This window comes from Sitophilus oryzae, unplaced genomic scaffold (genome assembly GCF_002938485.1).
Source record: "Sitophilus oryzae breed Bouriz unplaced genomic scaffold, Soryzae_2.0 scaffold_87_pilon_pilon, whole genome shotgun sequence".
NCBI lineage: Eukaryota > Metazoa > Arthropoda > Insecta > Coleoptera > Curculionidae > Sitophilus > Sitophilus oryzae.
In genome coordinates, this window is record NW_022147505.1 from 486,160 (window position 1) to 510,030 (window position 23,871).

Here is a 23,871-nt window from a genome sequence, read left to right on the forward strand (position 1 = left end):
TCAGAGTTTTTTGTTACTGTGCCTAATGAAAAGGTAACTTATTCTAATAATACCACAGATAATACTATTTTTTTAGCTGTAGTAAATTGATTTTTTCTGAAACTTATTTGCCAATATGTCAGTTTGGGTTTATTTATTTTTTGGGTTTATACAATGATTAAAGAATATAAGGACATGTAACGCCCATATACGGGCTGCAGCAGAATTTGTGACCTTACAGGCCATTCTTTTGATGGCAAACAATGAGTCATCATTTGGTCACCATCTACAATTTTAGCGCTTTTTAATAGTTTGTGTGTAGTTAACTTTGTATAAACTTTATTACAAAGGTGATTAGTTGTTCAGCTTTCAAGTGTAAAAGCAACAGCGATCAGAAAGAGTCAGGACTTACGTTTCATAGGTAAATAAACAGTCCACTCCAACTTTTTAGCGTTTTCTGTTTTCTTATTGAATTCGATAATTATTCTTCAATTTTAATTAACATCTATATGTACTTGATATGTGCTATACGTCGATACTAGTTTTGTACCTTTTGTTAACATTTTAATACGTTTTTTCGTAATTAATTAGTATGATAAACCATAGGCGTAGTCAAAACAATTATCAAAAAATATAAATATTGCTTCAAACAGCTAGGTTAAGAAAAATATATGCCACGGCACTGTTTGGTGACATCGTCACAATTTGCTCTCGGGTGTTATTTGTCCTTGGATTCTTTAGTCATTGGGTTTATAACTGTTTTATCGATATTTTCTGAATTTTTCCTTACTCTTACAACTCTGTAATCTCAATTCAGTCATTAAGTTATACATCCCATCATTAGGTAGTTGTGTTATTCATGTCTTAAGTCAAATAATTTTTGAAAAATCCTTTATTTGGTATAATACAGTCAATTCGATAAACGATGTATTTATAGTAAGTCATATAAATACATCGTTTATCGAATTGACCGTATTATACCAGCCTATGCATAAAAAATCAGCAGGACTATTAAAAATATAATTAAAATCGAGAATGTTATTTATCCTAGCCAAGACATACTAGGTGTCATACATAATACTGTATACTGTTATGAAGGTTATATTTATAATTATAAAACGTTTCTATTACGTTCTATAGTATATTTTTGATGTACTTGTTTTCCATTCAAATCGTTCTTCTAAAACCATTCCAAATATTAGAAAATGAAATGTATAAAATACTTTTGAATAATATTTTATGAATATACAGGATAGATCCGAACTGTATTCCGGAAACTTCGCCAGCATATTCTGCAGATAAAAATAAGTAAAAAAGTTCGTATAAATGTGTGTCTTAAAATGCTTAGTTTCGGAGATACAGGGTGAAGAAATTTCATTTTTATTTCAATTTTTTCCCATTTATTTCTGAAGTAACGTCAATATTTGGATGAAAAATGGTATCTGGGAGTTTTTGACATGAGAAATTTGATTTTGATGTCATTATGACTCCTACTTGTAGAGGGCACCACCTACATAATTTTTAACTTGTTTGAAGACTAATAACTTTTCGTCCATACCTGTATAAAACTACTGAGTAAAAAATATACATTTACGACGTTTTATATGTAAAAAAGGTCTCTTGGTAAAAATCGCTATGAGTAATGATTCTCTAGATATTTGGAATCTAATTTATCACTACCTGTCATCATTGACATAAATTACACATGTTGACTGAATAGTTATTACAATTATGCCAAAAGTTCAAAAGAAACTGTTTTATCATCATTTTTCGAAGAAAAATTTATGATTAATTTAAAAAAAAATATAAAGTTCCCAAATTTATCTATATATATATATATATATATATATATATATATATATACAGGGTGAGTTTCCTACGATGTTCTCTATGGGTATCTCGGAAACTACTGGAGATAGAGAGTCGGTTAAATGTGGAAAGAATTGCAGTTTTTTGGGGTCATAAATATGCGCCTTTCAGATTTTTGAAAAAGTTCATGGCTTACTAGATATTTCGAAAAAAGCAAATTTCGGCTTTTTTAAAAATTGTCCCTAATTCCATTATAATCTATTTTAGACAAAAAGTTTTCAGATAAAATTTGTAGATAATCACATCCTTAATGAGACTGTGTTCTCCGTTTTCGTCTAAAGCCTGTCATTTTTGACATATAACACAAACTTATGTTTTTTTAAATGGAAACCATAGTTGGCCATGACTTCATAAAAAGCGCCATTTTTCAAGCTTTTTAGCGATATAAGCTATAATATGTTTTTTTCGAAAAATTACTGAGTTTTCACAATTTTTGTAAAGAGACATACACATTTAATTAATTAAAGACAATGTGTATGTCTCTTTACAAAAATTGTGACGACTGTATCGATATGTTTATGTTATGTGTGTGGATGCCAATGTTGGATATTGGATTATTTTCTTCGCTGAGAATGAAAATGATAAAATTGTAAAAAGAAAACAATAAAAATTAAAATAAAAACTAAAACAAAACGGCCGAAATCTACGTTCAAGTAATAAATTTTGATAAAGACCCTACCAGGTCGAAACGTCAATGAAATTTTTAATATAAAAAAACCGTTTTTCTCATTGTTTACCTGACCTAAAGCCAAGAAAAAATTAAATAAAATATATCTATAAATATATTTATATATTCGATGTAAAATCCGTTTGGACGGCACTGGTTGAAATAAAGAAACTTCTTTGTACACCAGAAAAGGTATTTTGACGCATAGAACACGTGTATCAAGTTTCAAGATATCTATTACAAAATTAGAGTTATTTTGAAAAAAAAAATTAAGAAAAATTTACCATCCTGTGTATTTCAGAAATTAGGATGTAGTATACATTGATATGAAGTTTTTCTCTTAGAATAGGCCAAAGAATCACCTCCTTAAATATTAGCATGTCATTAAGGAACACCCTGTATTTTAAGTTAACCTATAGCAAGATTATCTTAAAAATCTATGCATATCCATGTCAATGTCACCGTCACCCTTCAAAACTGACTTGCTATTTTCTCGACGCGTTCGGAACGCTACTGTTATAAAGCTTCTCATAAAAGCGTTTATCCAATTAAGAATAATTCTCTAGAATTTCCGTTCGTTTTGATACCGTTTCATTCCGATCAGATAAAAACATTCTTGCAGTAACGATTTACACACCCAGCAGGACAACGGTTCGAGATGAAGTTCGCGCTAAGAAAACAATGTGCGCTGTTGCTGTTGGTGTTAGTGTTGTGCGACGTTTCATATGCCAAGAGGTCATCGGGAGGCAGGTCGAGATCGAGCAAATCTGGATCGTCCAGCTGGTGGGGCAGGAGAAAGGGGTCCGGGTCGTCTGGACAGTCCCAACCCAAAGGGCAGCAGAATGTTAAACCGTCAGCGCCGGTAAGTATTTGATATTGATTTTATTCAAAAATATCTTTATGAAATTCATTCGGTCATTATCAGTGATGGGTAAACACCCGTTATATTGGATTTGGGTAAATACTAGCGATGGGAACTATCGAATGAATTAGACTATCGAATGGTTACTGAATGAATGATTTCAACTATCGAATGGTTTTATTCGAATAAAATCATTCATTCATTTGTATACTAAAGCATATGTGACAACCTCGCCGTGCGACTAAATGGTTATCGTTGGACGAAAAAAATTGCTTGTCAAAATAATTTGTCAAACCTAAACATCAAATATAGGCTGTATTCCTTTGAATAAGAAGACTAAGGAAGGAGCATAATGCTATCCTTCTTAACTTAACGTTTAATTTAATAATTACTAAAACCAGAAGTTCCAAAAAAATATATTTAAAAATAATAATTATCTATTAACATGGATTTGGACTTTGGACCATAATAGGTAAGAATACTAAATTTATTTCTATATTCGGTACCTATAAAATTGTTTATTAGGTTTTTAGTTTGCGATGTTTATGGTAAATAATTTTCATGTTCATTGCCTCTGATTTCACATGAGGACAGAGATGAGGAGGATTTCACATGAGGACAGAGATTGATGGAAAAGTAACCACAAGAGGAATTGTTACATCATTTAAAAAATGTTGGGAATTTTATTGTTTCCCATCGAAAAGTAGAATGTATTGTAATTGTGATAGAAGTAATTCCAAGGGTGAAGTTTATTATAATTAGTGGAAGTAATTCCAAGGGTGAAGTTTATTATAATTAGTTACCTGTGCTTCTTTTTATATGTAGATGTTTCAGGTTTTGAGAATAAATCGGTTGAACGAAACCCAAAATTTAGAGGAAGTATTTGCTTACCCAGAATTTGCCCAAGCTCAATTGCCCAGCTCAAATTTCCTTTAATGGTAGGCAATTATTCAATGCAAATTAACTTTTTAAGTGACTGAAATATTAAATAGTTTACAATATGGTATATCATTAAAAATATATTACATTTAGGTACAATTAGGGCCCGATACATTTCAAAAAGTAGAATATTATTTTATATTAAATGAGGTATTGTACCAACAATCAATTTATATTAATACCGGAGATTAAAAAATAAATAGAATAAGGATAAATAGTTCTTTTTTTTTATACTACAAAAATAAACTATAGAATACAACAGTATTTAAAAAAATAAATAACAAGTTATGTCCCGGCCGAGATTCGAACTCCGGTCTCTCGCTTCCTAGCCCGACTCCTTACGCACTGCTCCACAGTAACTTGCTTAGCGATAATTCAATGACGGTATATAAACAAAAAAACAGGTTTATAACAATATCTTGACGATTTGAACTGGCGCGCGGAGCGTGCTGACCAATAGCGCCTGTTATCACCTGTGACGTAGCGACCAACCTGCGCAATATCATACCTTGTATTCTTTGTACCATGGGTATATCTCTATATCCATTGGCTTAGAAAAATTAAAAATGCTCGGCAAATATATCCCTACCAAGAAAGTCGAATTTGTCAAACAAATTAAAAAAAAAACAAATAAAAATTAGAAATTTATCACGTACTTGTTTCAAAAATATCAAAAATACTGTCAAGTACTGAGAACTTACTAATCTTTTCGGCTGCTCATTAAATAAGGAATTACTCAACTCTGACCTCCGAGTCGAATTTCTAAAAAAAATCTTAAAGTTGAATGTCTTAATTAATACAAAATATATAGGTACAGTATAAATATTATTTTATATTTCTTATTCAAAAATACAAAAGGAAAGTATAACATTAAATGTATGTAGAAGGAAAAGCAAACTTATATTTTAATTGATTTTTTGGATCTTTCATATTTTGTCTTCGCATGTTGAATTGTCTTATTCATGTTCTAAATGAAGCTTTAAGTTTTCCACTAATTATACTTCAAAATTAGCCAAGAATGTCATTTTCGTCTTTGATTATATCATCCGTCAAGAGAAAATGTAATTAGAAATCAAAAGTTTATTGTTTTATAAGCTAAATATTAGGATTTCTCTATAGATACAACTGATTATTTTCAACTGACATTTTCGCTAAAAAATACTTATTTTAAATTGCAATATCGAGTGCCATGGATGTGTTAAAATCACTAATTTTTAATCAAGGAGCCTTGGAAAAATAGATTTGATCGTTTAATGTTTTTAGTGTCTTGTCCTGGCCGATTAAAAGATGCCCAAATCGTATTTTTAATCATATCTCAATTTTTTCAAAAGGAATGAAGATGGCTCATTAGCATATTTGAAAAGGCATTTTTACGAATAATTTGATACCACACACTTGGTATTTTGAGTCAAATTGTCGTAATGTACTACATGTTGCAATTTCAAATAAACCATATTCGAAAATATCAAAAGTTGACATATGATATGTCATTCTATTCAGAGTGTCATTTTCTATCGAGTATAAAGTAACAAAATACCGAGGGTGCCCTTTAAAAATCAATAGTTGTATTCATTTCCGGTGAAAGAGGAAATGACCGAAAACAATTCAATACGTCATTAATTTATGTCATATACTTCCAAAAATATACTAAAATACCAAATCGTTCTATAATCAGAAAAAAATAAAAAAGTTATAGGTGTGAGCCAATTTTGAGATGCACCATGATATGACTTGTATTCTTACTAAAACGAAATTTAACTAGAACTGTTTCAATGTAGTAATTATTGGTTAAATTAATGCATACAATTAAATAAAGATTTGTTAATAACCACTAATTAGAATGAGTAAATAAAAGTAAATTAACCGACAGAAGTGATCCATCAAGACTACTTTGTTACATTTTACAAAATAATGTATTCTCTACAAAACAAGCATTAGTCTAAGGAACATATATTTTTATTAACAAACCGACACTAATTACTTCCTAATTGCACAGGAAACAAATCTGCGTAGCATATGCTACTTCCGTTATTTACATAAAAATTAACGACTCATTCTTGCATACACAAATTCGCGAATATTTTATTCGTTATGTGAACTTGTAATTTTAAAATTTCTTTTTTTTTCTCCTGCCGGTAATTGCTGGTCTAGTCCGATATTAAACGTAAATATTAAACAATATGAGTTGACATTATAAAGTACGAGGGTTGCCTTTTATATTTTGCATATAAAGGGTATTCGAATAAGAGGTTTCGGATGTTGATAACGAATAAAATAAAAGTTTCATAACATACCTAAAAGTTATTTATGACAGTGCGTAGCTGGACAGTGTACCGGGTGGCCAACTAAGAATGGACGCCGACTGTATCTCAGAAACTACTTATCGTATAACTTTTGAAAAAAAACTAATAAGTAAATCGACCAAGAGAAATCGCTGGAAATTATTTTCAACTTCGAAAAATGCCCGCTAGGGGGCGTTCTTCTAATACCCAATCAGAAAACAAGGTTTTTCTCAAAAATATGCAGGTGGATAGGTATTTTAAATAAATATTACTATAGTAATTATCGAGAAATTTGTAATTTTTTTGATATAGAGTATTTTGCTCATAAAATCTCATAAAATAAAGCGGTGGGGGGAAGGTTAAATTTGCTTTTATTAAAATAAGGATAACTCTGGTTTAGGTTACGCGATTTAAACAAACTAGGGCTCGTTTAAGTTTATTTAGAGCTTTTCTTCCTTAATGATCTCCAGTATAAAGTTTCCACAATTTTTTTCATTGTAGCTAGAGCGCGCTGTTTGACATCATAACAGATATTGCGCTTTTGCGTAAAAAATTAAATAGGAGGCTATATTTCTCTTTGCACGGTTAAGAGTAAGAGGGGGGGGGGGTAATCACTGCGACCTTAAAGATCTACACGGTTAAATAGAGCACAAAATTTCCTAAATATTAGCGCAAACCGCAAGTTTCTATCTTCTCTCTAACCGGAGATATTAAGAGAACAAATTATGATAGGCTGCCGTTTAGATTATATGGTCTAAAATTACAGTAGTAGGTTAGGAAACCAAAAGAGATAAATTGGTTACTTCAAAATATCAAAACATATATTTTAATTTCATTTTAATACCATTTAATTATTATTTATCCATGTTCGTTCTTGATTCGACCCCATAAATTAAAACCAAGGCATATTGAATCCGATGACCCAGCTGGCCATGGAAATATGCTGCTCCAGCGTCTCTATCTACTAAAGTAAATGGCATCCAAGAAGTCCCACATTTATAGCAAAATAAGCGGCACCACTGCCTCAACTATATACACCAACTTTATACACCAACATCCTTATTTTAATAAAAGCAAATTTAACCTTCCCCCACCACTTTATTTTATGAGATAGAGCAAAATACTTTGTATCAAAAAAAAATACAAATTTCTCGATGATTACAATAGTAAAATTTAAAATACCTGTTCACCTGCATATTTTTGAGAAAAACCCTGTTTCCTGATTGGCTCTTAGAGAAACGCCCCCTAGCGGGCATTTTTCGAACTTGAAAATAATTTCCAGCGATTTCTATTGGTCGATTTACTTATTAGAATTGTTTTCCCAAAGTTATACGCAAAGTTACGCGGTACAATTTTACGTGGAACACAATATCTGCCAAATAGCCACCACGACTTCTGTGGCAGCACACAATTCTTTTGTGGAAATTTTCCATTACTACTGAACATTATGTCATTGTTGCTTACTTATGCTTTGTCGCCTCTCTAATTTTTGGTTGTCGCTGTTAACTGAGTTTACAATTCGTCTCCATTGCATTCTATTGTGCGCTGCTTCTTCCCACTCATTCTGTATGTTAATTCCGTTTAAGTTTTCGTGGAAAATATCCTTGTACCTCTTGAGTTGTCCAACCGGTTTCTTTTTACCGTCTACAAACTTCTTGCATTCTGCATATAAGCCCATCTTAAGCGGGATTTTGTAATCATTACTTCAATGCTCTCGCAGCTAACTTTTTCAAGGACCGAAAGCTTTGAGACATGGTGAAACCATTTGATTCTTAAAAGTTGTCCAATGTGTCTCTGTTGCAACTTGTTTAATACGTTCATGTGTCGGCGGTACGGCACCCAGGTTTCGCTTCCATATAACATAATTGTGGGGAATATTATTACTCGGTACACTGAAAGTATCGTTTTTGTGCTCAAGTTATGATTGTAGAAATTTCTGGCTTAATTTCCAGAATGCTCTTGAGGCGCTGCTAATCCGGTGCTGAATTTCAGAGTCGATATTGGCTTTTTCCGAAATCAAACTGCCGCGCCGAGGTAATTAAATTCCGCTACATATTCCAATATAGTTCAGTCATTGGGGATTTTTGCTTGGAAAAAAGTCCGGAAGTTTTTAAATTTTGCAGGTTTATAGGTTTTGGGGTCCCTAACTAAAATCCATAAAATGCACATTTCCAGACTTGCCGCCGGCGCCGCCATCTTGCCAAGATGGCGCCCAAAATCGGTATTTTATAAATATCTCGAAAACTATGCGTTTTTCGCAAAAATTTTAGGAGAGCAAAATTAAAAAGAATATCATTTCCAATAAATAAGAAAGGTTCTATGAAAATTTTCGCTAAAGTCAACCGTTTAGGCACAAAATCTCTGGAAATTTTTCAATTTTGCGTAAAATATGATACCTATATGTATAGTCGATTTTCCGAAATCAAATGTCGATTAGGGTTCACTAAACTAGTTTTAGTTTAGTTTCTTCAATTTTGTCATGAAACAGTGGCGTATCATTAATTCGATAATTAATTTATGAATAATTAATTTTAATTATTGAAATTGTGTACTTGTTTCCACACCATCCAAGAAGTAGGGGAAGCCCGGGCAAAGTGAACACCCCGGGCAAAGCGAATATCCCCCACTATTCCCAAACTATTCGTTTGGCATCAATCACGTGACATAGCAACGCTCGTCTGTCTTTGCTCAATAGACAGTCGCGGCAAACACCTAAGTGGGAGAGCAGGCCATGCGGCGTCCGCAGAACGGCAAACTGTGTTTTCGAAAAATAATTTCTAATATTTCGAAGTAAGTATTTTGATGATATTTTCTATATTATTTGTTTATTACTATTGGGCGTATTACAGTTCTATTACGTGTCAAAGAGCTTTATTATAATATGTCGAACGGAGAATTGAAATCAATAGTTTTCTTATGAATTGACTTAACCTTAAAAATGGTTGTGCTGGGCAAAGTGAATAGGGCAAAGCGGATATGGTATCCACTTTGCCCGGTTTTTACGATTATTTAGTTTCGGTATTACAAAGCTCATATTTTGTTGCAGATGGTGCATAAATATAAAAAAAAGACTAATCAAGGCTCTTGGGATAAAGATGTTATGCGGACGGCTATACATTTATGCAAAGCCGGAGAATCGGTGAAGGGCACAGCTAAGAAATATGGTATGGCTTATGTGACTTTGTACAGACACGTCAAAAGTGGTAACGTTACTCCAAAACTCGGTAGATTCCGCCCAGTTTTCAGCGAAGTTCAGGAAATAGAGTTAAGGACCTATCTCAAAGACATGGATTCCGTGTTTTTTGGATTAACTCGAGATGAGTTTAAGAATTTAACATATACCTACGCCAAAAAAAATAATTTGAATTATCCAACTAATAGTTCTTCTCCGATTTTTATAGCATTGTTGTGATCTACCAGGGGTGTACACATGATTTTAGTTTAATCGATGTTCAGCTTAAGGCCCAAAGCCTTGATGCCCTCTAGCGGACAAAAGAAGCACTTTTGTATAGAGATAAACTGTGCCCAATGTAATGAATGCTGTCCAGCACGACAATTATTTATTCATAAATTAATGAGCGAATTAATGATACGCCACTGTTTCATGACAAAATTGAAGAAACTAAACTAAAACTAGTTTTAGTGAACCCTAATCGACATTTGATTTCGGAAAATCGACTATACATATATATCATACTTTACGCAAAATTGTAAAATTTCCAGGGATTTTGTGCCTAAACGGTTAACTTTGGCGAAAATTTTCATAGAACCTTTTCTATAGAAAATTTTTTTCTCTTTAATTTTGCTCTCTTCAAATTTTTGCGAAAAACGTATAGTTTTCGAGATACTTACAAAATACCAATTCTGGGCGCCATCTTGGCAAGATGGCGGCGCCGGCGGCAAGTCTGGAAATGTGCATTTTATGGATTTTAGTTAGGGACCCCAAAACCTATAAACCTGCAAAGTTTCAAAACTTCGGGACATTTTTCCAAGCAGGCTCCTTTTTTGATCCCCAATGACTGAACTAATAGTTCTTTCTATTGTCTGATTCCCTTACTTCTCGACTTGACTAAAAGATGGCGCCTGAAAAAGTCTTTTAATTTCTGGCGGATACGTTGCGGTTGTGCAGGCAACCAGTAATACATTTTTAATTTCTGGCGGATAGGCCATTTTTCTTGACAATACCAATGGTATCTTTCATCCCTCACTTTCATCCCCCACAATGAATTCCGCGAGAAATGTTCAAAAACGGCCACATCTGTCCATAACAGAAGACGGTCGATATGTCAAACACCTGTAGCAAAATCTCACGTCTTGGTTTGCTATTTATTTTTATTGATATTAGTAGTGGAGTGATTTAAGCCCTTATGGGATACAAACCTCGGGATTCATTGACTGTGAACGAATTTTTATAAAACTTTTTGCATTGTAGATATATTACAAAGTTTACCCATTTAAATTCGTTGCTTTCACTTTAGTATTTAAATAAACACACATATACAAATGCATACATATACAAGATGGCTCCGTATTCCGGAAAAGTTCTGTATCAGGATTTTTATTTGAGATTTTCACTCCAAACCTTTTACAAAATTTATGTTTAATGGTAGTTCACATTTCAAAAATATTTTTATAGATATACAGGGTGAGTCAAATATATATCATTTATTTATTCGAGTTCAGTGAATTTGCCATAAAATTCCGGTTGTTTTCCCATTCTGCTAATGTTGCATCAATAAGCTGTGCGAGATTTCCTGGATTGTTTCAACGAGCTCTAACCCTTCTTTTGAGCTAGTCCCATAAGTGTTCGATAGGGTTTAGATCTGGTAAGTAGGCAGGCCAGTCCAAAACTATGACACCTTCCGTTTCAAGACATTCTCTAGTGACTCTGTTGATTTGGGGAGGTGCACTGTCGTGCACGAAGTTAAAATTATCCATAGCAATTATTTTTCATAGCAAAAATGTTACAGCGATTTGTTAAAAATGCACATTTTTGAAAAATACCCCGTAACTCTGAAACGGTAACAGATATCGATATGTGGTTTTCACCATCATGTTTTCGACAAAAACTTAGCTCCCCGGACACCGATATTATTTTTCGTCTATCTCGTAGAGAAAAGGGTGTTTCCCTTTAAAAGCGTCCAATTGGACCCGCTCTGTACTGATTTTCTCCTGGGATTACATACAAATTTGATTTTATATTATGTCGACATCTCAATAACTATAAAGTGTCATTTAATACAAATGGCACCCGATTACAATAATTTATTTTGTTGTGTGCTTGTATGTAAGATGACATATTTTAGGAGGATGGAAATCTGGATATCAAACACACGGTGCCCCACCGGCATATCCTCACCACAATGCTGCACCACCAGCTTACAATGGACAACCATCATGGGGAGCCCCTCCAGCATATCCCGGCCACGGTAAGACTTTCATAGATTACTTTGATAATCAATTTTTATAAACCACATTAAAATGTAGTAAAGTCTGTCCAATGCAATGAGAGAATAGGTTGAGGATACTGACAGTGGCAGTTCTGTGTCATTTTAACTCACAGTAATTAAATTGTATTTTCTCTCATTTTTTTAATTTAATCTGTCGAAATCTTTCCTGACTCGTTGACATACTTTAGTCGTTTGTCCTAACATTCTTTAGATATACACAGGGTGCTACAAATTCGGGGTACGAGCATGGGTATCTTGGTAACTGTAATAGATAGGAGCATGGTTAAATTGGGGCAAAGTTGCGCTTTGGGATGTTCACCAAGACGCCATCAAGAAAGTTTTAAAAATTCCAAGAATTGCGGAGTTTTTTGGGAAAAAACGGATTTTTTGGAAAATCAATTTTATTTTTTCCTGGCGGTACTTTTTCTGATAGTATTTTTGGATTTTCAAATTAGCGGATCATTTGTGAGATACAGAGACTAACATAATTTTTTTAAATACATACCTGCATTTTTATTTCATGTTTTGAAAGAACTCTGTCTCCTGAGTACAATGATATGCCATATTTTATACTTTCTTTTTGTTTTGGGTATCTTGACAACAACAAACTATTTAATAATTATTATATTATTTAAAATAATTTCAAATCCGACTCTGTTTTTTTAATTATTTAATCAAAGATTTAATCTAATTATATTCATAGCAACAATATTGATCGGCGCTAATTAACTTTGAATAAAAAAATAGGGCCAATGAATCTTCCATTCAAATAAATAATATCCAGGTCAGCAATTTAAAGATATTATTTTTAACTTTTTTATTGCGAATTTGAAATCTCAGTTTACGATCTAATAATATGCGTAATATTAATCATAGTCACTAGTTATTATAATTAAACCAACTTCTACAAAATAGTTTCTAATAATCTACCTGTTCGAAAGGGTAATCACCAAAGACATTATAAAGATAGACCGAACATCTCATTCATAAATACTCGTTGGTAGTGTATCAAACATTCCAATGTGTCAAACAAGGACAGAAGAGACAGAGAAGTCTAAAATTTCCGACCCCTGCAACTAGGCGCATTTGGATTGTTCTAATGGCCAGTGGCGTATCGTTTTTTGGAACGAATTTAATTAGTAAAGTAAAAGTAAAGTAATTAGTAAAATTTTTACTCCATATTAATATACTACATTAACACTTTTTCGTTAGATGAGTTTTGTTATAAGGTCTAATATAATAATATAATTAATATCCCACATATACTTATGTTGAAACGTTAGTGGATAGTTTTCGAAAATCGCTCCAACGTCGATATTCAATTTAAACTTTCAGTTACTTCTATATAAACACTGAGTTACTTTTGAATACTTACAGGGTGACTCAGGCTTCCGAAACAGTTCTATATTAGGTTTGTGGTTAGTGACTTTTCTTTCAATTTTTTTTTAGAATATGGAGGCAATGGTAAAGCACGTTTTAGACATTTTTGTAAACATAGGTGGCCGGAACATATTTTCAAACTAAAGTTGTAGATTTGCCATTAAATTTCCATTCCAGAAATACCTAGGGTTGCCACCTGTCCTTTTTTGAAAAGGACAGTCCTTTTTTGGAATAACGTGTCCTTTTGAATTTTTTTGACTTAAAGAGTCATTTTTTTTTACGTATTTTCCCTGAGAGAAGAAGATAACTTAGAACTTCCCGTTTAATCTCTGAGAAAATTACCTACAGCAAACAGAAATATTCTTTTCGTCCAAATTTAATTAGAGATGTTATAAAACTTATAAGTAAATTTTTCGTGTTTAGAGTAGTGTTTAGAATAGGCAACATTATTCGAATATGATTAGAATTTCCCGTTTAATCTCAAATGATAGTTTAGGTTTTAGTTTTACCTTTTTTGATCTTAAAAAGAACTTTTCAAAATTAGTAATTAGTAACGATTTAGTTAGTTCGCAATCGATAGCTTCCTGTGAAGTACTGTGTAATAGTTGTTTAATCTTGTATTATTAATAACTTCCTATACCTAAAATCAATATTTATTTTAATCCTTTTAGTCTCTCAATAGAAGGCATTTATCATTAAAAGTATCAAATCTGTGTGCTACAGTATGGGATTTCTGTCGCATAATAATGAATATTACGTTTATTTACAAATCCATTACTTAGGTAGCTTAATCAGACAATCAAATTTTAGTTAAACGTCCCAATCTTCATGGTAACTGTATTAAGCATATGTATTGAATCACCCTGTATGTTGACAAAATATTTTGAAAATGTGCGTTACAATGGCCCCGATCTTATGTAAAGATTGAAATAAAAATCACAAACCAAAAACGTAATAGGTAAAAAGCTTTTTTGGAGGCCTGGGTCACTCTGTATATAGGTATGTATAAAACTAGTAGCCTAAGAATTATTTATAGTTCGTCCCATTCTAAAAAAAGGTAAACACACCGTACAAATAACTCTAGGAAGAGGTATTTGTATTGTACGGTGGTAAAAACTTGACTAAACAAGACCGAAGGGGCAGATACAAGATATAATTAAGCAATAAAATGTAAAAAAGGTCGGATAAACACCTTTGTTTATTTGTTGAGCAAAATTCCTTTAGAATATCGTATATAATGACCAAAATATGACGCAATTTAAAAAAAATGTCACTTTCTGGCATATAATAAGGTTTCAAATGCAACGTTTATATTCAAATTTGTTATGATCTACAACAGTTAGGTAGTAATTGAGACGAATTATAATTCAATTACCGGCTACTACGTTCTTGTTTTATTAGATCAAAATTCAACAAATATAATTAGAAATTATTTTAATTTTGAGAGGCTCCCTTGTAGGACGCCTATGTACGATTACGGCGGAAACAATACCTACCTGTGAAAAGACAAATTCGGGTAATTTGAGCCTATTTTTCCACACATTTGACACTGTCCTACCATATGAAAATTCGCAGATTCAAAAGTAGGTTAAACAAAAACAAAAACTACTGAAAACCACTGAAAAGTTCACTTCGGCCTTGATTCCGACTTCAAACACACCGTAAGCTAAACGTAGTACGCTATAACGGACCAAGGGCCGTCGCGAGGGGTGGTGGGACGGACGGCTCATTTCATTCTGGAAGACTAGCAGCGACGTTGCCAATAGTTCTAGACGTTTCAGCACATTAAACAGTAAACGTGTCCTTTAATAGTAACGCATAGATCCTCAGGTTAATAACCATATTATTACGCATGCTTCTTTAAAGATAAACTATTAATTTAATTAAGAAATTGAGATTTATTGATATCCGGTGAGGTTTTAAAGCCACCTTTTCTGCAAATCAAACTAAGTAGATAGGCGCAAATTTGAGATGTGGCAATGTCGCCTTCTCTATCTCAGTTGGTTTTTACAGTACGTAGTCAACCTTCGGTTGTTTGATCGGGTTAAAATGCACAATGTGATATCTGTTCTTGCTAAATCTATGGTAATCACCCTCCCTATTGCACAAATTTATTTTTCGTTCAATTTTATTTATAGCTATTTGAACTTTCGTCTTATACTTCTGAATGCATTTTGTACTCTTTTTTGTAAATGTTGAGATGTATTGATTTCACTTTTACATATGACATCAAGTAATGTCCCCCCGCCCCTTGGCGACAGGTCCAGGAACCTCGCTGGTCATTATACTGCTCTACCATTTCCAATCCATCTTGATTGTTTATATTATATTATCTTCATATTATTTATTTTATATTATTTTTTATTATTTTATACATATGATTTTCCGTATTCAATGTTTTGCGCCATGTTATTGTTAAGTTTGGAAGCTTTTCAATATTGTAAGGTGTAAACTCGGCAATCCTAGAAATTTTTAAAACTTTTTTGATGGTATCTTGGTGAACATCCCAAAGCGGCATCTTTGTCCCAATTTAACCATTTTCGTATCTATTACGGTGACCGATATACCAATGCTCGAATTTGTAGCACCCTGTATAGTCAGGGCTATAATATTTTTTCACTTTTTTCAGCTCCAGGTTACAGTGGTTTCGGACAAAACTACCACCATCAATCTGGTTATGGCGGCCATGGCGGTTATGGCAATTATCCGCATCAATCCGTCGGCGGATATAATCCAGGATACGGCGGTATGACCATGGGAGGCATGGGAATGGGCGGTATGGGCGGCGGATACGGTCACCATGGTTATAGCTCAATAAAAGTTTGGTGACATTAAAAACCTATAAAATCTTATTTCTAGGAGGATTCGGAGGAGGTGGTTTTGGAGGAGGTGGTTTCGGAGGAGGTGGTTTCGGAGGCGGTGGCTATTATCCGATGAAACAAAAAAGCAGCTTCTTCAGTGGAAGAACTATTGGTAGCGTTGTAGCTGGAATGTTTATTTACAGGTATTTTAATATACAGTATATCTCCGGATTGTCTTTAAAAGAAGAAAATCTTTTTTATTATTGACATTTTGAAAGAAATGTATTCTTGCAAAATATGCCATCAAGACTGTCTCCACAGCAATATTCTTAGCATTTCTTTCGGCACACCATTTTCCGTATACTTTCAATGCTATTTCATATCGCCCTCTACTTTTCTCTGGAAGTAAAGCAGCTTCTCTAAGTTCTGGTGGAGTACCACTATTAAAGTAGTCTTCATTATCAGAACTTTCCGACAACATTCTGGCTTTGTATGTTATATAAATTCGAAAAAGCGAACGACAAATTCGAAGCTGTCACTTAGTTGTTTGTTTTGCTGTTGAAGGTTTGCGCCATAACAACCATTGGTACCCGTAACCAGGGGGGTGATAGTGAAATAGGAAAATTGGAAACATGGTCATTAGTGTCATTCTTGTCGTTCTCCTCATGACAAGTATGGCCGCCTAGACAAGGACAGCATTGTTTTTGTCTAACTATTGTCTAACTTCACAGTTTAGAATTGACAGATTTCAGTTTCAGACACAACTTCAGATTTGTTCCAGAACAAATTAGAAAATATTCGACGCCATTTTAATTCATTCCGTTTAGTTTCGTTTTGGAAGTTCAATTTAATATTTCGGCTGAAATTTATAAATATAAAGGTAATAAAGTATATAAAATATATATTACATGAAGAATCCTGGAGAAAATGACGTTTCTGCAGTAGTAGGTATGTCCCATGTATATGAAAAATAGGTAGTAAATAAACACTGTTTTTACATTTTTTAGATTCAAGAAAATGGTGTTATAATCTCTTTGATCGGCGATTTTTTTGAAAATAGAAACAATGTACAGCAAGGTAAGATCATTTTTAACTATAGCCAACATTAGTTATCTCCAGTATGTGCGATTTATTGTCAGTAATGCAATAAAGCTGACTGATAATCTGATTGTTATCCGACTAAAAGTCTCTTTTTGCTTCTTTTTGATTTATAAGCCAGGTCTCTTTGGGAATAATGGACGCTTTTTTTAAACAGTATATTTATATTTTGTACCTATTGATATTTTTACATTGTTAATTTTAGTATAAAAAAATTTGTTTTTCTGTTTTCAGGTTTTTGTATAAGGCTCCCGTTTTCATGTTCCTGTGTCCATTTTCTGTCCTTGAAGTCTGCGAATACGTGTGTTTATTTACAAATTACTGTAAGTCATGCTTATACCTTAACTAATTTACGTTAAAAGTGCATATAATTAACTAATTGGTATTGAAACAATACAATCCTCTATATTTTTATATTTATTTATTCACGTTGTTCCATATTTCAAATAAATATATGTGAATAAATTATTTTTTGGTTTTATTTATGAAAAGAAAAAATACAAAATACATTTGAACTGAAAGAGGGCCCGCCATTGAATAACCGGAAACGGAAATGAAAATTAAGCCATCATGTCCCTATCATGTCAACCTGTCAATTGGAAAATTAGTTCTCCAGACGACAACGAAGGCTTTCGGTGGCGTATCGTGTTTCCACAAAGTGTTTCCACGATTTAACACAGAAAAGAAAAAATACAAAATACATTTGAACTGAAAGAGGGCCCGCCATTGAATAACCGGAAACGGAAATGAAAATTAAGCCATCATGTCCCTATCATGTCAACCTGTCAATTGGAAAATTAGTTCTCCAGACGACAACGAAGGCTTTCGGTGGCGTATCGTGTTTCCACAAAGTGTTTCCACGATTTAACACAGAGTTGACACTTCTTTCTAGTTAATTATTTTATGCCGGTAACTATAGATATGGAAATGCCAAAACAGAAAACGACAAATTGTTTAATGATGTGGTTGTAAATAATAGTTATTTACAGTACAAGTGTGTTTATGAACATGATTACAACAACGAGTGTGAACGATTAGAACGACGAGGTCGTAAACCGAGTCGTTCTAATCACACGAGTGTTGTAATCATGTTTAAACGCACGTGTCATGTACAACGTTTTATCTACAACCGAAAAATAAGAAAATGCTGTTTTAATTTTCGTTTATTAGTCGCCCACCTTTAACACCTTTAACTATGACATTTGTCACATTTTTTTAGTTATAATTGTGGGGAATTCTTATCTGCTTCAGACTATATAGTTACAAACGTTGTTTATCAAGTAGAGAGTTTTTTTTCTGAAAAGTCATCAGTTTGCACTGTCAAGTAAACGCGAGCACTTTTTGCCCAGAAAAATCATTTTAAAAATTACGATGAGCGATTCCAAAAGTCTCCCTTCAGATGTAGAAGTTGCCGCAGTACGTGCCACGGAATCATTATTGTCGGAAAAGTCGCGATAAAAATATGAAAAAACATACAACCAGTTATAGTGTTTTTTTTATTATTTCTAGATGTTTACGCATTTTTTCACTTGTCACAAAGTTGAACGATCAGGTTAGGTAGAGTGTACTTTCTTTTTGAAAGGTGTATTTAATCGGCACAACTGCCGGTATTGGGCTGAGGACAACCCCAGGGTTTTTCATGAGGTGCACACACAAAAACCTAAGAAATTAAACGTGTGGGCTGGTATTTTTATGAATTCTATTGTGAGTCCTTTTTTTCTTCCTGAAAATCTAACAGGTGATATTGTACTTGGGTTTACTGGAAAATACCATCGACCCAGCCCTAACTGACATCATAGAGAACAATCCTGGATACGTTGAAGCGGAACTAATATTTCAACAAGACGGTGCACATTACTCTCAAAATGTGTGTAATTATTTAAACAATAACTTTCCCATTCGGTGGATAGGACGAAGGGGTGCAATTGAGTGGCCTCCCCGGTCATCCGACTTGACTCTATGGGGACACATAAAAAGTAAAGTGTATAGCACTCCACCCGCCTCATTAGAAGACCTGCGAAGACGAATTATTGATGTTTGTTGCGAAGTGACCCCGCAAGTTCTTCAGAATGTTCTAGAACGGGTTGAAAATAATTTGTATTACTGTATGGAGGTTGACGGGCAACATTTTCAGCATTTTCTTCATTAATAAGATAAGATTTTTTAAATTATATTTTCTTTATATTATATTTTTGTTATATTATTCAATTTATGCGTTTTTTGTAAAAAAGTACTTTTCAAATTTCAGTCTTTCATATTTTCAAAATGACTCGACCGATTTTCAAAAACGAGGCGGGGAAATATAGAGAATAGAAAGCCCTTTTCATTGCGACGCCACTTAACCCCTTTCCCATTTGAAAAAACTTGGGGGATGACACCCCCGCTTAGAGGGTTGAAGATTTTGCAATCATTTTTGGGGCAAAAGTTGTCCCCCTCACAAACAAAATTGACGTGTTTTTGGATTTTTCGAAAAAAAAATACCCTGGCTGTTATGCCTTGAGGAACGCTTTCGATGGGCCACCCTGTATGTAATGTTTAATGCATTACTGAAAAACAACATCGATGATACGTTTTCTGACACTGTTTTTTAGTAATATGTGACAAATCGAAGCTGGCAAATATCAGCTGGTAAACAAATATTACGCCACCTATATCAATCGACATTATTTAATTAATTTCAACGTTACATAAGATAGTTTACGAATATTATGTTTGTTTTTCCGCAGCATGGCGTCCAATCTCATTAGTCACGGGCTGGGTTTCAAGCGGCCATATACAGTAGTGAACTATTACAACCAGGAGCCGGACAAAAAGGTCGAAGAAATCAAATTGCCGGCAAACGTTCTGGTACTGTGCGAAGGAAACGCGACGCAACTATGCGGAAGAGGCACGCAATCGGTAAGACATTATGTCAATACACTCTTAAATGATTTTTCTTGACAACTTGTTTATCACAATCGATAAGTGTGTACGTTTTTATTGATTGCAGAACAAAACGGTCTTCATACTTATCGCATTAATAGTGATATTACCAACTCCATTAAAAACAAATTTAACTCTATACATACTTCTAAAAACTTATTCTTCTAATTTTTTAAAAGTATACAGGATGCTACAAATTCGGGGTACGAGCATTGGTATCTCGGAAACCGTAATAGATACGAAGATGGGATGTTCACCGAGTTGCTATCAAAAAAGTTTTAAAAATCTCTAGGATTGCCGAGTTTTTTGGAAAAAACGGATTTCTCTGAAAATCAATTTTATTTTTTCCTGTCGTTACTTTTTAGAAAATCAAAAAACTAATTGCACATTCTCATAGCCACTTTATTAGGGCTATCTGATAGTATTTTTAGATTCTCAAATTAGCTGATAATTTGTGAGATACAGAAACGAAATAAAAAATACGGATCTGCATTTTTTATTTCATATTTTGAAAAAACTCGGTCTCCTGAGTAGAATGATATGCCACACCATAGAGAAACAAATAAAAAGAGACTGGCAAATTAAATGGCAAAGAGAGGGACAACGTTCCCGTAGCGCAACTCAGAACGCAAGATTTGCTTCAATTTATGTTGATCTGCGCATTGCGTCTATTGGGCCCACTATCTCTTTCTAATATAACAAGAGAGAAAGAATCAGCCATATAAAACGTAACGTTTCTAAATAGAAATTAGAACAATCGCCTTTCGTCGTCATGACAACCAAGTTGACAACCATATCAGAGACCATTTGACAACATCATGACAATTCCTCAAGTTTATGTATATTAATTTTTCTTTTGGTAATTTACCTTTTTTTCTAAACTCTCCATTTTATTGACTTATGGATATGGATAGGGGACAAATTCTATATTTATATTTTGTTACTTATAATTTTAAGTTATACTATTTGTTATTTTATTTGCTGCAGGAGCCATATACAGTATAATCTATATTTTATATGTATTGGTACCCTCTTTCTCTGATAGATATGTTAAAGAATCCCGGTAAAATAAAAGTAAGTATGTTATATTTATCAACCTATTAAAAAAAGTAGAAGTAGTAGTGCCAAAAATATTTCGAACCTCTCTTAACATAACAAATTAATACATTTCATTTTTTTCATTTTTTGGGTATTTTATAGCTGGTTTATAGTAACCAGATAGAAACTTAATTAATATACCAATTTTACTTTTGTTTTAGGATTAAAACTGGACTTGAAAATGGTTCAGGGTCATGATTCTCCTAAAGTCTTCTTTGCTTCGATATTCACTTTGTTATTGCATTTAGGCAGTTGCTAAAAATGCTTATTTTCCTTTTGTTTTAGGATTATTTATTTTCATGTATAAATAAATATGTTTATAAAACAGTACAATTTTTGCTTTTTTATAATTTCCCTTATAATTCTGGTATTCTTTCGTTCTGAACGAACTGAAAATTTTCACTTAAACTGATTTATTCACTAGACCACGTAAAGGGAATAAATCAGTTTAAACGAAAATTTTTAGTTCGTTTAGAACTAAAGAATACTACTAATGCTAAAATCTGGCTAGTTTAAATTTCCCGCCAGCCAAAATATACGATAATGTCTTACGGGACGTTTTATACTTACCTATTTCTTTTTCACATTAAGCACACATAAAAAAGTAAGACAGCAATAAAAACGTACGTCCTGTCATGGTCCTGCCAATTGGTTTCAAAATTGTTATTCTGAGTTGCGCTACGGGAACGCGGTGTCCCACTCTTTACCATGGGATTTGCCAGTCTCTCTTTATGCCACACTTAATACTTTTTTTTTGTTTTGGTTACCTTAACAACAACAAAACTATTTAATTATTATTTAAAATAATTTCAAGTCCGACTCTGGTTTTTTAAATTATTTAATCTGATTATATTCATCGCAACAATATTGAGAGATCAGCTCTAATATTCAGATAAGATCAGACATCTCTGACTGCACCAAAAATATTCAGATTCAAAAGGATCTTTTATGCCAAAATTGTTTTAATCGCGACAAACCCCAAAAAATTTAAACTAGATTGAACTTACTACATATTATTTTTCTTTCAGGTTTGCACTCAAAACGGAACAGTAATGTGCGTTGCTACAATGAACGAAGCCTCCCCCTGTGACCAAAATGGAAATAAGGCTCTCTGCGTTAACACCACATTACCGTGCGCCGACGCAAACGACCCGCTCTGTCAAAATTCCACACACAAAGAAAAACTAGAAGCGGACGTTAGTGTTCCTTGCTTCACAAATCTTACACTGGACGTAAATCTAGTAGACCAAAGTCAAACACTACCTAACACCAAGTACACCTACTGCATAACTACAATGGCAATTGCCGGACCTGACTACCAAACGTGTAAAGATCTGACGAATTCCAACGATTACAGAAGCGTATTAAATGGAAACCACGAGTGGTACTTGGAATTTGAAGGGTTCCGAAGAAACTACTCCGTGTATAATTCGGAGAAACCAATGGAAAGTAATGGAGAAATAAACATGCCCCTAACTGTACTGATAAAGTGCCACGAGAATGTAACGAAAATATGTGCTCCTGGTACAATCCCAACCTGTACAAGTTTCAACGAAGTGATGTGTCTAGTCCCTACAGAAAACCTCGAAGAATGTCCAGAATATGAAAAAGGGTGCTTGAACAGTACAATTCCGTGTCCAAATGACTCCGAAGATGTCTTCTGTAAAAACAAAACAGAAGGAGCAGATACAGTAACTCTACCTTTACAATGTTTTTCTAACATCACTATAAACGCTCCCATTCCTAAATTTAATTTGGGTGAATTTAACGGGACTTTACCTGATCTAAGTGCCACCTCCAGTTACACGTACCACTTTAATTATTGTGTGATTACGTTAGCTCTTCCTGGTTCGGACTTTGATTTGTGTATAACAAAGGAAGCCAAGGAGAAACAAGAAAAGGATAAAGGAAAATCTTGAGTATAATATACTCTAACAAAACAATGTAGATATAGATTTATGTTATTTAAATTGTAAATCATCTATTACATGTTATGTATATGTTAAAATATAATATTTAAACCTAAGTTTAAACATATTTTACCTACTTACTGTATTACAGTATTCGGCTATTCTTCTTCTTATCACGCCCTCTCCTGCCGAAGGTTGGCGATCCAAATGGCAATTGTGGCTCTGGAAACTGCAGCCCGGAAGATTTCCGCAGACGAGCGTTCAAACCATCTCCTCAATCTTTTAGCCATGAGTTCTGGCGTCTTCCTACTGATCTTTTCCCTTGCACTTTGTCCTCTATTATGAGGCGCAGTATTTCGTATCTACCACCTCTCATCACATGACCCAGGTATTGCATTTTTCTTTCCTTGATGGTGTTCAGTATCTCTTTTTGTTTCTGCATGCGCTAGAGTACTTCATTGTTGGTGATCCTTTGTACCCATGAGATTCGCAGCATCCGTCTGTATATATACATTTCGAAGGCTTCTATTCTCTTCTCGGTCTGTGAATCCAGTGTCCAGCTCTCACATCCATAGAGTAACACAGAGAAGACGTAGCATCTGGCCATTCGAGTT

General features: G+C 33.6%; 1 protein-coding gene across 1 annotated transcript; it reads left to right on the plus strand.

Moving 5' to 3' along the window:
• The first annotated feature begins 11,893 nt into the window (after nucleotides 1–11,893).
• LOC115890507 lies at nucleotides 11,894–23,373 on the plus strand. The gene is made up of 5 exons (XM_030910753.1): nucleotides 11,894–12,027; nucleotides 16,058–16,231; nucleotides 16,288–16,432; nucleotides 20,054–20,225; nucleotides 22,376–23,373. Exons 2-5 carry the CDS (start codon nucleotides 16,177–16,179, stop codon nucleotides 23,264–23,266), a joined length of 1,263 nt encoding a protein of 420 aa, XP_030766613.1. The 5' UTR covers nucleotides 11,894–12,027; nucleotides 16,058–16,176; the 3' UTR covers nucleotides 23,267–23,373.
• The last annotated feature ends 498 nt before the right edge of the window (nucleotides 23,374–23,871 follow it).